The sequence below is a fragment of the Neomonachus schauinslandi genome, chromosome 10 (assembly GCF_002201575.2).
Source record: "Neomonachus schauinslandi chromosome 10, ASM220157v2, whole genome shotgun sequence".
Taxonomy (NCBI): Eukaryota; Metazoa; Chordata; class Mammalia; order Carnivora; family Phocidae; genus Neomonachus; species Neomonachus schauinslandi.
The window spans coordinates 34,901,128-34,916,067 of record NC_058412.1 but is presented as its reverse complement, the minus strand read 5'-3'; the positions used below and the strand labels follow the sequence as shown (position 1 = coordinate 34,916,067).

Sequence of the window (14,940 nt, the reverse complement as noted above, 5' to 3'; positions counted from 1 at the left end):
AGCACCAGCCCCAGGCAGGACAGAAGAGGGCAGGACCTGCGAGTTAGAAAGGGTTCCCCCTTCAACGCACGCCTGACTGCCTCCTGCTGGAGAGTTGCTGTAATACGTAAATGCACCCAGGGCATCTTCAGGATGACCACCCAGCTGCGTGTGGTGTCCCGGGAGAGAGCTGGGGAAGGGACGAGAGGGGGCTGTCAGGTGGCAGGGGAGAGCAGCCTCCTGACGCTGTTTGCCTAGGAGCTGCAGGCCGTGGCACAGCAGTTCTCCCTTCCTCAGAAGCGAGTCTTGGAGGAACTGGATGGTGAGCGATGCAGCCGGCAGACAGACTGGCCGGCCCCCGGATCCCCCTGCTCTGGCCTGCCTTGGGAGACCCCTCTCATCCCCTTATCCTGGGCTCCCCCTGGGCACACCCTTGAAGAGGCAGGGACGGGGCCCAGCCCTGGAGCACAGTAGTCCCTGTTGCTGCAGGACCAGTGCAGGGCCTGGGGAGGCTGGCTGGATGGGTGAAGAAGGCCCCTAGGCCCCTGGGGGCCAGCCCTGCAGACCACCCTGTGCTCTCCAGGTGTCGGCATGAGCATTGGGAGCACCATCCACACCCAGCTCAAGAGCACCGTGTATGAAGTGCTGGCCTCAGTGAGCAGCCTGGGCCAGGGTGAGTGGGCCCAGTGTCCTGGGTGGGCGTCGCATGGGGGCAGGCCCCACCTTCACCCAGCCCGGGATTTCTTATGCTGCCTCAGCGAGCCCCTCCCCTGACTTGCTCATGGCTTTATCCTAGGATCCCCAACCTGGCTTAACATGCCCTAGGGCAGTCTCCATTATGAACCTACAGAGGTTCATGACCCACATCCCTTGGGTTGGGGGGAGGGGGAGGTGTTCTATCTCCCACAAGGCCTCTGAGATTGCCAGGTCCAGAAGGGAGTCTCTCAGCCCTGCAGGCCTCTGTGGATCACCTGCAAGCCCTAAACACCACGTTGGTGGAGCTGCGGAAGGGACAGCAGGACCTGGAGCCAGCCGTCCGGGAGCACCGCGAGCGCCTCCTCGCCCTGCTGCAGGAGTCCGGCTGCCAGGGCTGCACCGAGGCCCAGAGCCAAGCCCGTGCCCTGGAGCTGGGAGCTGACTTCCACCAGGTGAGGGCCCCCCGAAGGGAAGGGGGCTGCTCTGCCCGCTGCCCCGGGAGTCCTGGGTGTTTCCTGAGGCAGATTCCAGCTCCCTTCCCTCGAACAGCTCCTCCCCTCTCCACATAGCAAGGGTTAATGCTAGTCATCCCGGCAGCCTGGCAAGAGCTTTCCTGGGCCACGTGCTGTGCTGTGGGCTTCCTGTATCTTAGCTCCTTGAGTTCTCCTTGCCACCTTGGGAGGTGGGCCCCGTTTTGCATGTGAGGACAATGAGGGTTCCTCCCATCCTCCCTCAGGGTTCCCCCTTAGGCCTCTCCATGGACTTTGTCATACCACCGCCCCCATTTCAGGTGTCCCCTGTGGACGATGTCCTCCATCGGCTGAAGGGGGTCCCAGAGGCCAACTTCTCCAGTATGGTCCAGGAGGTGAGTGCATGCCCATTCTACCTGACTTCCCCGCCACCTGGCAGCTCACAAGTGAGGGGGCCTCATCTTCCCCCTTTGGGGGTGGGAACCCAGTTGAACCTAAGACTTGGGTCAAATCAGGGCCTTCCCTACCACAGGGCTCCCTGGGCTAGAGGCTCATGATGCTGGTTCTCGAGTGCACGCAGTCTGGTGGGGGAGGCAGGCCCGGAACTCAGAAGGAAGAGCTGGGCCCCTTGAGGTGGTGGGGGCTGGGGTGGCCAGGGAGCCAGGACACAAGCCGAGCCCTGAAGGTGCAGCCCTTGGGGCAGCTGGGCTGTGGGGGAGGGTGCCCATGAGTGAGTACCTGTGACCCAGGGCCTGGAAAATTCCAGAGTTGGGGAAATGGTGAGTCACCTGCGCTGGGTGGCTGGAGCTGAAGGTCCCAGGAAGAAGGGAACAGCAGCTGAGGCTGGAGGAGTAGGTTGGAGCTGGACTTTAGGGAGCGAGGCCTGGCATCACATGCAGGATGGATGAAAGAGAAGAGGATGGCCGGAGGCTGCCACAGTCTCGGCGAGAGGGGTGGGGAGAGAAAGGAGGGGTCTTCCAGGAGCAATGTTTTGGGGAGCCGAGTCAGGCTGGGCTGAGGGAGCAGAGAAGAGGCCATCCACCAAGAGAACAAAGGGAGGCCTGTTTCCTGATTTCCTGAGCTGGGAGCGCTGAGTGGGATGCCCTCCCGCCCGGGCCTGGTGCTGTCAGGGGCCCCTCAAGCTGGGACCGTCGGTGCGAAGCAGGACACACAGCTGCCTTTTGTTCCGGCAGGAGAACAGCACCTTCAATGCCCTCCCGCTCCTGGTGGCCTTGCAGACGGCCAACGTGGTCAAAGGTGAGGCCCTGCCCAGGGGCCGGGTTGGCTGCCGAGCGTCCTGCTCCCACCAGAGAGGCTCATGGAGAGGGGGTGGGGCAGTAGGGGCGATGGGGGGAGGGTGCAGGCTGTCCTCCATCTGGGCCTGGTCTCTTTAGTGGGCCCTCTCTGGGGGTCCCAGAACTTCTTCTGGACCATCCATCTCCTCCCTGGGCTCCTGGGAGACTTCCCCCTCCCATGAGTCTCTGCTGCTTGGGGCAGAGGCGAAGAAGGTGGTGGCCCAGAAGCCTGAAGGGCTGAAGACACTGGCGGAAAGGTTCCCAGGCTGGGAGGCAGCCTCTCGCTGGATCCGGGCGCTGAAGGAGGTGGAACAGAGTAGCCGCCCCTACCTGAAGGAGGTGCAGAGATACGAGAAATACAGGTGCCCGGGAACCCATGGGCTTGGGGATGGGATAGGCAGCCCAGCCTCTCAGGCACGCTGGGCCCCGATTTCCAGCCCTCATCAACCCCTGGCTATATTGAACATCTGCCTCCATTTCAGCCAAGACCCCTTACTCCTTGGGCCTCCGTCTCCACCTTGGCTATGTACCCTTGGGACCTGAGCCTGGGGAGGCAACGGGGGAGCAGTGGGCCCCCACCTAGCCATAGGTCCTATGCCAGCCCATCCTGGTGTCGCCCTTCTGGGTGACACTGCACCCTCTCTGTGGCAGGTGGATTTTGGGCTGCGTGTTGTGCTCCGCAGTCCTGCTTGTGGTGGTCTGTAACCTGTTGGGCCTCAACCTGGGCATCTGGGGACTGTCTGCCAGGGAGGACCCCAGCCGCTCGGAAGCCAAGGGCGAGGCTGGAGCCCGCTTCCTCCTGATGTAAGATGGGCTGGGGGCAGGAGAAGGGTCTCTCCCACCGGGCCGGCCGGATTCCTCTCATGCCCATGGACAGCTCCTAGTGTGGCTACAGGAGCAAGTCCTGAGAATCAAGAGGCTGAGCTCTGCTTCTGGCTCTGGCACTGACTCACTGGGTGACTCTGGGCCAATTACTAACCCATCTGGGCCTCCACGTCCTCATCTGTGTAAAAGGGTTGGACTAGAGCAGGAATGGCAAATAAGAAGCACTTCCCCCGTCCATACCAGTGGCAATTATAGTAACCAATGGGCACTCTTTCCCACTGAGCCGGACGTAGCCTCAGAATCCTTCTTAACCCAGCATCTAGATAGCACTACCAACAAGGGATGGCACCAGAGGTAGAATCTGTTTGCCATCTCTGGACTAGATGTTTTCTAAGGCCGGGGACGCCACATTCAGTTGTGCATAATGGTGCCTGAACAAAGGGGTGAGTGGAGGCTGAAATCTAGTCCCTTGTTCTATTCTCCAAGCCTCAAACCCTGGCTTGGGGCTGTGCCTGTCCCACAGAGAAGCCCTACAGGTCAGCAGCACTGGTCCCATTCAGCCCCTCTAAGTTGCGGCCCCTACTGCGCCAGGGGGCTCTGTTGAGGGCTGAGCTCTGGAGCCGGTCATCTCCATGTGCCCTTGGCTCAGAGGCGGGCTGTCCTGTGTCTTCGAGCAAAGCAGCTACTCTCTCCTGTAGGCTGCCAGGGCCAGCCAGGGCATCAGTGATAGGGGGGAGTGGGGGGCGGGTGAGGGGGCCAGCCAGGGTGTCAGTGATAGGTGGGAGTGGGGGGCGGGGGAGGGGGCCAGTCAGGGCGTCAGTGATAGGTGGGAGTGGGGGGCAGGGGAGGGGGGGCAGCCAGCCGTTCTGACTTCTCCCTCCTGGCCTTAGGAGGCTGAGTCCTCAAAGGGCTCTGCCCTGGGGCTGACTCGCTGACCATACTGGCCGCCCCCCCCATGTGGTGGGACAGAGGGTGTGTGGCCCAGGGTAGCCAGCCTCCTGTCTCCCACCTCAACCCCATCCCTCTGCCTTCCCCAGAGGTGTGGGCTTCAGCTTCCTCTTCGCTGCACCCCTCATCCTCCTTGTCTTTGCCACCTTCCTGGTGGGCGGCAATGTGCAGACTCTAGTGTGTCAGAGCTGGGAGAGCAAAGAGCTCTACAAGGTGACCCTGCCTGCCCTGCTCTGGGGCCCAGAGGGAGGAGGAGGGGACCAGGCTCTAGGGGAACCGGGGGTGGCCTTGCCCTCAGCCTGCTCAGGGCCCTTTTCTCCTTGCCCCATTTCCAGTTTGCAGACACCCCAGGGAACTTGCCCCCATCCATGAACTTGTCTCAGCTTCTTGGCCTGAAGAAGAACATCAGCATCCTCCTGGCCTATCAGTGAGTGGGAAGCCTCTGCTGGGGGACGGGGTGTGGGGAGGAGCTGAGGTAGCGGATGTCAGCCCCCACCTGCTGTCCTTCTCTCCCATCTTCGAAGTCCATTATTCCTCCCCAGGCAATGCAGGGAAGGGGCCGCGCTCTGGAGCATCCTGCAGCTCAATGACTCCTATGATCTGGAGAAGCACCTGAATATCAGCCAGGTAAGGGAAACTTCTGGAAGGCTGTGGAGATCCCTCCTGCAGACCCCCCTCCTCTGGCCTTGCCTCTGTGGTGGGACCATCTTATTGAACCCGAGAAGTCTGCAAGAGTGATGGAGGTACCTCAGGGGGCAGAGGCCTCAGGTGCAAGCTCAGGGCCTTGCCCAGGGCGAGAGCCCAGGATGGTTTCTAGGGTGTGTGGGAGGATGGGTGAGTGCCTAGAGGCACAGCTCCGAACACTGTGCTCCAAGAAGAACTGAACACAGTTGAGGTTGTAGCAGGAAGGGCTGGTGACAGTGAGTGACAGGGCTAGAGTGTGCATGTCCTGACTAAGGACAGGCATTGGTTGGAATGCTGTGGTCAGTAGTGGGGTGGTTGGGGATGGGGTGTGACAGTGAAAATAATGGTGATGATGTTGGGAGTCCCTGGAGGAGGGCTCACCAGAGGCCCTCCGCTGAGCTCCCACAGCCGTAAAGGTGGGCCAGGGAAGCTATTTTATAGTGGGTGGCCAGGGAAGGTCTGTGTTGCTGTCCACTAGCCAGAAAGGTGCTGGTGGAGAGCTAGGTCTTGGTGGGGTGGGTTGGAGTGGGGGCAGGTGAGAAGCAGAGACCTCCTGGGAAACTGTCTGGGGCTGGAAGTTTCCAACATGGGGGTCCTGGATATGCAGAAGGAGGGCCCTGAGGGCCTGGTGACTCCTCACCTAGGAGAGCAGCTCTGGGGTCCTGGCTCAGCAACTGGGCACGCCCTCACCCTGGCCCCCCGCCCCCCCCTCAGTACACTGCCAAGCTGCAGCAGGAGTTGCAGAACCTCAAAGTAGACATGAAGAATCTGGACCTGCTGAGCCCAGCCGCCCACCGGGACCTGGAAGCCCTGCAGAGCAGTGGGCTTGAGAAAATCCACTATTCCGGCTTCCTCGTTCAGGTCAGCAGGGAGCACCTCAGGCCAGACCATGGCAGACAGAGGGGCTTGCAGAGGAGCTAGGCCGAGGGGTGGTATCTTATGTCATCACAGTCCTCCCCATTCCCTCCACTTTTCTACATGTCCCTGGGGGGGTCTCTTCCTGTTGGGGGTGTCCGCACACCATGCGCCTCCTGCCTGTCCCGGTGCCCCCATCTGGGCTGGGCGGGAATGAATGGGCTCCCACCCAACAGCACGTGTCGCTGTTCATGGTCCTGAACCCACTGCTGTGGCGAATGCTGGTGGGAGGTGGTCTCCTCATTGGGTTACACAAGAAGGCGTGTCATTGTTTGTTTGTTTGTTTTTCTATCCTAATAGAAAATTCCTGATATATTTCACAGTTTCAGGTCAAACCCACTGTGAGCCGTGTGTCACGATAGACTTAGCTGGTGCGGGGTACTTCTGAATAGATTGGGAATTTGAGGGCTGGGGGAGCCAGCGTGCATTCCCTGTTGGCCTCTCCTGTCTGTCTCCAGATCCAGAAGCCCGTGGTGAACACCAACATGGAGAAGCTGGCCCAGGAGCTGGAAGAATTGGCCCAGACCCAAGTGAGAAGGGGCCAGAGACCCCACTGGGCAGGCAGGACTCAGAGAGAGGCCTGGGAGGTGGGAGAGGGTGGGAGGGCTTAGACTGGGGAGGGACACGAAGACAAAGGCAGGGGATTATGAGGTTCCCACCAGTGAGCACTGAGGCTCTGGGTCCCTGGGGCGGGCTTAAGAGTTTTACAGTATCAATTCTGACTCAAGCTCTACCTTCAATGGGCTGTGTGGCCATGGGCAGGTCATTCAGCATCTCTGGTCCTCGGTTTCTTCATCTGTAAAGTGGATTATCCTCCACCTCAGATCAGATGAAGTGACTGGTCTGACATCATACAGTGGGGCAAGCATTTCTAAGTGCGCACTGCTCATGGAGTCTGTTGGGGCAGGTGTGAGGACAGTGCTATGGACTAGATGTCATGATAGTTATTCTCAAGAAGCTTAAACTACTGGAAAAAATAGCATTTTGTATTTATAAATATTTAGAGCTTAAAAAGTGCTCTTTAAGACATGACTCCACACTAAGCACTCAGGTGGGTAGAATGAGGAGTATTCCTGTTTTAGGAGATACCACTGCACCTCAGACAAACTCAGTGTGGCTGGCTCAGAGGCACCTAGTAAGCTAGTGGTAGACCTAGAACTTGGGCTCAGTGCCTCCAAACCTGGATCAGGCCCAGGAGCTTAAGGAGGCCTCGGTTTTCTGCCTCTGATCCCAGCACTTTCCACATCTTCTGAGTATGTCTGACTGAACAGTTGGGTAAAGCATATGTTGGCAGAGGCTGTCTTGTCCCTGGCAGAGTACCATTCTTATCTCTGTCTCCCCTCAGGGCAGTTCTGTGCTGGGGAAGCAGCTGCAGGAGGAGGCCCAAGGGCTCAAAAACCTCTATCAGGAGAAGGTCCTCCCCCAGCAGAGCCTTGTGGTAAGTTTGGAGGCCCAGGGAGCCTGGAACCCGGGGAAGAGGAGAGGCAGGGAGGGCTAAAAGAGGAGGGAGGGGAGGGAAACTTTCTTCTCTATGCATCCCTTCCCTTAACCAGCCCTGCTCTCTCCTCCACAGGCCAATCTCAACCTCACTGTCAGAGCCCTGGCATCCTCAGCCCCGAATCTCCAGGTGGCTGCTGGGGATGGGGAGGGTCGGGTGGAGCAGGTGGGCAAGAGAGGGAAAAGGAAGGGCCCTGCTGGCTTGGGATCTCATCTGCTCTGCTGAGTCCCCCTGGAGGTTGAGGATAGGGGGTGGGAAGAAATGGGGGTGGGTGGGCAGATCCTTAAAGACCACTGTCTTTGGCCTCTGTGTCTTAGGGCCTAACACCCCCAACCCAAGGTGAGTATGTGTGCGTGAGATGTTGAATTAAGGAATGGGTGAGTGAATGCATGGCTGCTCCTGACTGAGCAGGGCGCTGAATCAAGCCTTTCTCCTTTCCCCCAGATGGAGACCTCTGGTGTCTTGGACAAGGTCGCTTACCTAAAAGGAGAGCTGCCTACCTGGGCCACCAGTATCTTGAGGAATGTGAGTGGGACATGGGACAGGGGCAGGGGGGCTGCCACATAGTCAGAGATGGACTGAGGTGCTAAAGCACATGGAGCATCCACCCAGGCTTCTCCTCCACCCTGTCCCCTCACTGTGGCTCCCAGGAAAGCCAGCTCAGCCTGTCCTGCTGGTGCTGGGCATGGGGGGCGGTGGGGGCTGGTTCCTGGGACACCTACCAGCTGCGGGCTCCTCTCTCTCCTGCAGGAAAGTGAGTGTTTCCTGACCCGGGAGGTGGGTTACTTCTCCCAGTACGTGGCCTGGGTAAGAGAGGAGGTGAGTGGGGGTCCAGGCCCTCCCGGCCTCAAGCAGGCTCCTGGCGGCACCGGCTTTCCACACTCTTGCATCCCTCCTCTGTCCCCTAAAGCCCCTGGGGGTGCCCTAGGCCTTCAGCATTGAACCCAAACTCTGCGTCTGGCATCTGCACCCCTGCGTCCTGGTGGGGCTCTGCTCACTCAGCCTCTGCCACAGCCCTTCTCTGAGGCCTGAGTGTGAGCTGGGCCAGCCGTGGCTCTCTAGAACCTTGCCCCTGTGCCCTTCCTCATGCGGACCCTTTGCCCAGCTCTCCAAGCGCACCGCCTCCTGCAGGCCTGTGCTGACTACGGCCTCTGCAAGCTGTCCGGCACCCACACTGGGCGGGTGCGGTCTTGCTGAACCCCGAGTGTGCGTGTGCGTGTGCATGTGTATGGGGGGCATAGGCATGTGCGTGCACACCACCCATGGGGCCTCTCCACCGAGGGTGTGAACTTAAAGAACAGTCCTGGGCACACAGTAGGGGCTTAATCCAGGCTGGCAAATGGGATGGAAGAGGCAGCAGCAGAGCGATGAGCCTGTGTCGGTGTGTCTTCGTCTCTGTGTCCCTGCGTCCACGTGTCTGTGTACAGCTGTGCGGTGCCTCCCCCGACTGTGTCCCCAGACCTCTCTCTGTCCCTGGCACCCTCTTTCTCTGAATGTGGGGTGTGCACCCGTGCGTCTGAGCGTCTCTGCATGTGCCTGCCTTGTGTCCACACTGCAGGTGACTCAGCACATTGCCACCTGCCAACCTCTCTCCGGAGCCCTGGACAATGGCCGTGTGGTCCTGTGTGACATGATGGCCGACCCCTGGGTGAGTGCCTCCAGCTCCTCAGGGCTCGTGGACTTCTTCCAGGCCTGCACACCAGACCTTCCCCTCAGCCCCGAGAATGCTTCCCCGTGCCCCTCGCTGACTCAGTGGGAAGACTGGGGCGGGGAAGAAGTCGCTGCCTAGCCACAGCGAGCTGACCTCACACCCTCTGTTCTAGAACGCCTTCTGGTTCTGCCTGGCATGGTGCACCTTCTTCCTGATCCCCAGCATCATCTTTGCCGTCAAGACCTCCAAATACTTTCATCCCATTTGGAAACGCCTCAGGTGAGGAGGCTGCCAGGACTGAGGGGGACAGCTGGGGTCCAGGAAGGAGTCCTTCTAGTCGCTGGGTACTGATCCCCTGCCACACCCCCTCCAGAGGCCTCCCCGGCAGAGGAGGCTCATGCCTAGCTCTGAAGAGTCACACGCTCTGAGCAACTCCAGGGCCAGGAAGTTCTTTCGTATGTCTGCCCCATAACCTGCTTGTTGCAACACATCCCCTCCAGGCACAGCTTTTTGGAACTCTTCCTACCCCTGGAGAGCTTCTATGGTGGGAAAATCGGGCTCTGGGCTTGTCCCTGTGTCGGGGCTGAGGGTCTGTGTCTGGGGGCTCACTCACTTTCTTTTTGCGACATCACAGTTCCACCAGCTCGGAGGAGACTCAGCTCTTCCACATCCCCCGGGTCACCTCCCTGAAGCTGTAGGGCCCCAGTGGGTAAGTTTCCCCACCTGCTTCGTTCCTTGGTGCCGGGAGTGGGGCATAGGAAGGGAAGGGATGGGTTTGGGATCTGGGGTCTCTAGGGCCCAGGAGGGCAGGAAGGTTCTGGGACTTGGTGGGGTCTGAGTGTTGGATCTGGCCCACTCAGCCTGAGCCCTGCCTTCCCCACCTTCTCCCTCACCTTTGGTTCTTAATCCATAACAGGGGTATTTGCTGGCTGCAAGGTGATCCCTGGGGCTGCCTGCCTTCCTCCTCCTTTGATTTGCCCTGGACCAGAGGACTTCTGTTGCCCTTGCTCAGAGCCCAGACTGGCATCAGGCCTGGATTGTCCTTCAACTCCAGTTACCTGACCCCATTTTGCCTATTTCTTCCCCCCCCCTTGCTGCTCATGAACCCCTTTTTTCATTCTCAGAAGCACATTTAACTTTTGTTGGGCTACAGGAGCCAATAGATTCTTCCAGATATTGATCCCTTATCCTCCTCGCTGCAACATATTAGCACCAGCGGGAGCCTGTTCTCCATCTATTGGAACCCCTTCCTCAGCCCCGTGGGTGAGACAGAGGCCCTGCCCAACCCCATTCTGTCACCATCTGTCCCATCCCCTGCCACACCTCCCCCCGCTCCTTACCAAGCTCCTGCCCCTTTTCATCATCTGACCTGCCCGCCTATCCAACTCCACTCTGCCCCAGCCCTTACATCCTCCCCGCCAGGGAAACCTTTTTCCCTGCTTTGTCCCCTTTCTACCTTATCCCACTACCTTGCTGGCACCCAGGGACCCCTCCTGCCCAACTAAGCTAATCAGGTAAAGCCATCAAGCAGGCCAGGGGACGCTAGGGCTCTGCCTCATGGCCCTCGAGCCCTCCACTGCCCAGACACCTGGACCCTCCACAGGCCCTGGCCTGGATTTCTGGCCACCCTGTGGGTTGAGGGAGGCCTGTCTGAAGGCTGAGCCCCTTGCCTGCACCCTGGGTTGGAAATAGTGCTTTGTCCTGCAGCTCCTCTCTGAGCACTGTCTCCCTAGGAAGGGACCTGGGACACAGGCCAGAGTGGGGGGGGGGTCACCCCCAGCTCCCCAGAAGGTAGCCTCTTTGACAACCCCCACCCAGCTTTCCCAGGAGAGACCTGGTGGCCACAACTGGATTTTGTACTGTGGCCATTACTCTTTCTATCCTATGCATGAGGCCTAGTCCATCCTGTATCTTCTCTGCATGCTGGATGCTGAGTCCCAGAAACAGGGAAAAGGAGAAGGAGAGAGAAGAGATGGACAAAACCTCAGATCCATTAAAGTGTTATCACTTCCTAAGCCTTGGCCTTGGATGTCTGACACCAGCTCAGGCTAGGGCCCTCTATGCAGTTGGTGTTTAATGAGTTTTTTTGGAGAGGAAAATCCAAGACTTCCTCTGACTGTAGACATCCAGGATTACCCCAGCAATCAGCAGATGGGGAGTGGGACCCACTCTGGGAGCAGGCAGACCTGGCTGCACATCCTGGCTTTAATGCTTGGTAGCTAGGACCCCTTGAACATGTTCTCTGTGTTCCCTAGACCTCAGTGTCTCCACTTCTAAATCGGAGAAAATAGTCATGACCGCCTCCTAGGGCTATGAAAAATGTGACATTGCATGGAAAACTCTTGGCAGGAGCCTGGCACAAAACAAATGCTCAGATGCTGCTTTTTTTTTTTTTTTTTTTTTTTGCCGTGACCGCTCTGGGCCATGGGCCAAGCTGGGTCTTGGCAGGTACAAAGGAGGAGGGAGATGGGTCCCTGTTCAAAGGTGCGAAGCCCTTTAAGATTGTAGTCTGCTGAGTTTCAGGGGATGTTTATGTTGAATTGCATCTTACAAGCCAGCAACAGATCTACTACGAGAAATTAGGATGGTGGATACACAACCTATGGTCACTGTTGCAAGCACACTCCAAGCAGGCATCCTTGAATGAGGCACAACTGCTTTTTTTTTTTTTTTTTTTTGGCTTTTCCCAAAGCTTTCTGGGCTTGTTTCTCATCTGTTGCCCTATGCAGGGGAACTGTGGCGCCCTGCATGTTAAGAATGAAATTGATGGGATGGAAATAGAGAAAACAATTAAAAAATAATTTCCAGTTCTCTATCTTATCTTTTTGATATGTGAGCATACCGCACATGGTTATTTTAAAATTTAATAACTTCCTAATATGGAACCTCTTGGAGTCTATTTCTAGTGTCTGTTGTTTATCTTGGTTTTTGTTGGTTTTGCCTTGTCTCCTCACATACTTGGTGATTTTTGATTGAATGCCACACATTGCATCTGAAAACCTAAAGAGAAATAATCTGAGGCATAGGATGAAGTTATCTATCATCTCGAGGATTATGCTTACATCTGGTGGATGGCTTGGGATCTAGCAAACCAGGATTGTTTTAAACTAGTTTCAGGACTGAGATGATTTGCAGTCCCTTGGGGTGCTGGTCTATTTCCAGTTCATTTGTATCCTGGGGGTGATGAATCCCTCTGGGGTCCCAACCCATAGCATAAAAGATTTGCCAGGCACCCCCTCCTCTTGGTGGGCCTCGTTTTTACCTCTAACAGCTCTCTGCTCAGTACTTTTGTAGTGTCTTCGGGGATCAGCGGATCTCCCAGGGGGAAAGTAGCTTCAAATGTCAGGCACATGTCTCCGGGTTTCCTTCTTTTCCTTTTGGGCACAGAATTGTGCCCAGTGGTTCTTTACTCCCTTGTTTACTCTCTGATACCTCCAATCAAACTTAAAAGTAGATATTTTGAGTAGCTTTTAAGTTGTCCTTAGTTGGGAATTTAGGCCAAATTACCTAGTTCACCATGATCAGAAGTAGGAGTTCTACAAAATTAACGGATTCCCGCCCCCGCCCCGACTCGGGAAAGGCTTTCACTCATTGAATCTAGGTTCCAGAGACCTTCACCCAGCCAACTGAACAGTGACTGTTCAAAGGAGCTTGGTTCGTTAGGGCCTTGCAGGGCCTTGCACTGTAGGCCCTGGTAACTGGGGATGGGGGTGGCACTCAGCAGGTGACAGAGAGATAAAAATAGCTACAGAGAAAAATATATTACATATTTTCTCAGTTTTAAAAATGCTGGAATCCTAAAATGCTCATCCTACTTTCTGTGTAAAACAAAGCCCCTTTGTGGCCACATTCTCTTCTGTTTTCATGACATTCCCTCAAGGCGGTGGGGATTTTCATGCTTGTTTCACTGTTGAGCAAACGAAGCTCTGGAAAGCTATGGGACAGAGTCAAGGTCTCACAAGTTGAAGCCCAGCCAGGCTTTGGATTCAGGTCCTCCAGTTCTGGTGGCCTTTCCTTCTTTTCCTTCTGGGCACACTGCCAGTCCCAATTCCCCAGGGCTGTGTGGGAGGGAGGCCCTGTCTCCAAGGAGATTTGATCCAAGTGTCCTTGCTGTCCCTGTGGCAGCAGGGATGACAGATTGGAGGCCCTGGGACATGCCAGATGCTCCAGCCTGGCCATCCCAGAGCAAAGGCCCCGTGGGCCATGAGTGCCAGATTCCGCCAAAGAAATGCCACATTGGCCAGGCCTTCTGAGGTGCCAGGTGTCTGGGCAGGGCAGTTCCAGCTGGCTCCAGTGTGCAGAGGAAGGGCGGTGTGGGAAGGGGCCCACTCAGGCCACCTGAGGGGACAAAGACAGTTAACATTTATTGAGTTCTGAGCATGAACCAGGAAGTGTGCTAAGCACTTCCCATGAATTAGCTCAGATGCGAGCACTGTTGTTCACCTCTTTATGGTTGCGAAAACTAAGGCCCAGAGACTGGATGGGAGCTGAGTAGAAGGGGCACAGTTACCCAGAGGCATCAACCAATGATGGTGGCGTTTCCGGCAGTATCTGAATTCTCTGGGGTCAGCCTGTGTTCCGGCTCTGGAGGGTCATGGGCAGTGTCCCTCTTTTCCACCCTCCTAGAGTCAGGACCTCTCTACTTTTCTCTCCTGGTGCCCTGTCTCCCAGGCCTAAACACCAGGGATTGAACTGGGAGGTGTGGCCAGCCTGGTCCACACACCAGGTGCTGCTGGATTGAAGCGTCTTCCCTGTGGCCCCCAATCCCTCCTTGCCCTTCCTGGATGGGCCACTCCTGGAGCAGTGAGCATTCCCCCATCTTACAAATGCTGCCAGACCACCGCAGCACCCTGGGGGAGGAAGGGGGGCCGTGCGCTGAGAGCTGAGCCCACCCCAGCACCGGGCTCTGCCCACGAGTGATACAAAATTTAGGTGGCCTGAACCCTCACCACACTGAGGATACCCAAGAGTCAGGTGTTGAGGTTAGAGGAGGGAGATTTTGAGGTGAGCGGAGCCCAAGGGGAGGGCTGGGATGCCTACCCATCCAGCCAGAAGGAAGGAGGCTTCGGAGAGAGCTTCACGGTGTCCCCTGCAGTTTGAGAAATCGGGTGGACTGATATCTCACCTGCACACTCTAGAGAGCCGGAGACAGGCTGGGCTGCTGGCCCAGGCGAGGGATCGTGTGAGGGGGTCCAGTGGGCTCTCAGGCCAGGTCCCAGGAGGCTGCCTGAAGCCTGAACAGACCACAGCAACAGAAGGTGGAGCCGCCACAGGGAGTCCAGGCTCCTTGGTGCCCTGAGGCCCCTGTGAAATAGCCCGGTGGCGGGGGGCAGTGGCCAGGCCCCGAGGACCCGTGGAGGGCCTGCGGGAGGGAGGGGTGTAGCTTTAAGCCTCCCACACCAGAGCGCATTGCAGGGCAGCTCCGTTCCAGTGGGCTGCAGGCCCCACCCACCAGTCACCCTATGTGGTTCCAGGCAAATGGATGGAGAACCGTCGCATCCCCCCACCAAGCAGCTCCCTGGGCCTGCCAGGTGTCCATCCCGCCACCTGAGGGCGGGCAGAAGAAGAGATTTCCAGGATCAGTAGTGACAGTGACTTCCCAGTTCCACAGCTGTGCTGGTGCGGTGTCACGTGACATCCCCGAGTGCTGGGCAAGCGGAGGAAGGCTGTTTGGGGGCCGCATACACTTCTTGAGCTCTTGTGAGGAGGGGACTCCCCATGTCCATCTCCACCCAGAGCGGCCTCCCTCACAGGCAGAGGCTCTTGGTGGGGTGAGGGCCCAAACCCAGAAACCGTATTGAGGATCTTTCTCTCTCTCTTTCTCCCCCTGCACTACCCCCGCTTGGCCAGGGGCAGGCAGAGCCAGGGCCCCCTAAAAAAGACCCAGGAAAAGGATACAGACTGGGGGCTCCATGGAGCCAGGTTTGGAGTCCCTGAGGATGAGGAATTTGAACTTGGGCCTGCAGTGGAGAGGATAGT

At 57.5% G+C, this 14,940-nt stretch overlaps 1 protein-coding gene across 1 annotated transcript in view; it reads left to right on the top strand.

Moving 5' to 3' along the window:
* The window catches only part of PROM2 (prominin 2), a 13,817-nt gene extending 2,049 nt beyond the window's left edge, over nucleotides 1–11,768 (top strand). Inside the window, exons 5-24 of the mRNA XM_021697576.1 lie at nucleotides 238–301; nucleotides 563–652; nucleotides 928–1,127; nucleotides 1,466–1,540; nucleotides 2,339–2,402; nucleotides 2,643–2,802; nucleotides 3,092–3,244; nucleotides 4,303–4,426; nucleotides 4,549–4,640; nucleotides 4,756–4,840; nucleotides 5,612–5,758; nucleotides 6,271–6,342; nucleotides 7,158–7,250; nucleotides 7,386–7,439; nucleotides 7,755–7,835; nucleotides 8,061–8,129; nucleotides 8,869–8,958; nucleotides 9,134–9,240; nucleotides 9,596–9,670; nucleotides 9,878–11,768. Of these exons, the coding sequence (XP_021553251.1) occupies nucleotides 238–301; nucleotides 563–652; nucleotides 928–1,127; nucleotides 1,466–1,540; nucleotides 2,339–2,402; nucleotides 2,643–2,802; nucleotides 3,092–3,244; nucleotides 4,303–4,426; nucleotides 4,549–4,640; nucleotides 4,756–4,840; nucleotides 5,612–5,758; nucleotides 6,271–6,342; nucleotides 7,158–7,250; nucleotides 7,386–7,439; nucleotides 7,755–7,835; nucleotides 8,061–8,129; nucleotides 8,869–8,958; nucleotides 9,134–9,240; nucleotides 9,596–9,659 (1,884 nt within the window). The 3' untranslated portion in view covers nucleotides 9,660–9,670; nucleotides 9,878–11,768. The remainder of the gene's footprint in view (nucleotides 1–237; nucleotides 302–562; nucleotides 653–927; nucleotides 1,128–1,465; nucleotides 1,541–2,338; nucleotides 2,403–2,642; nucleotides 2,803–3,091; nucleotides 3,245–4,302; nucleotides 4,427–4,548; nucleotides 4,641–4,755; nucleotides 4,841–5,611; nucleotides 5,759–6,270; nucleotides 6,343–7,157; nucleotides 7,251–7,385; nucleotides 7,440–7,754; nucleotides 7,836–8,060; nucleotides 8,130–8,868; nucleotides 8,959–9,133; nucleotides 9,241–9,595; nucleotides 9,671–9,877) is intronic.
* Nucleotides 11,769–14,940: the final 3,172 nt, after the last annotated feature.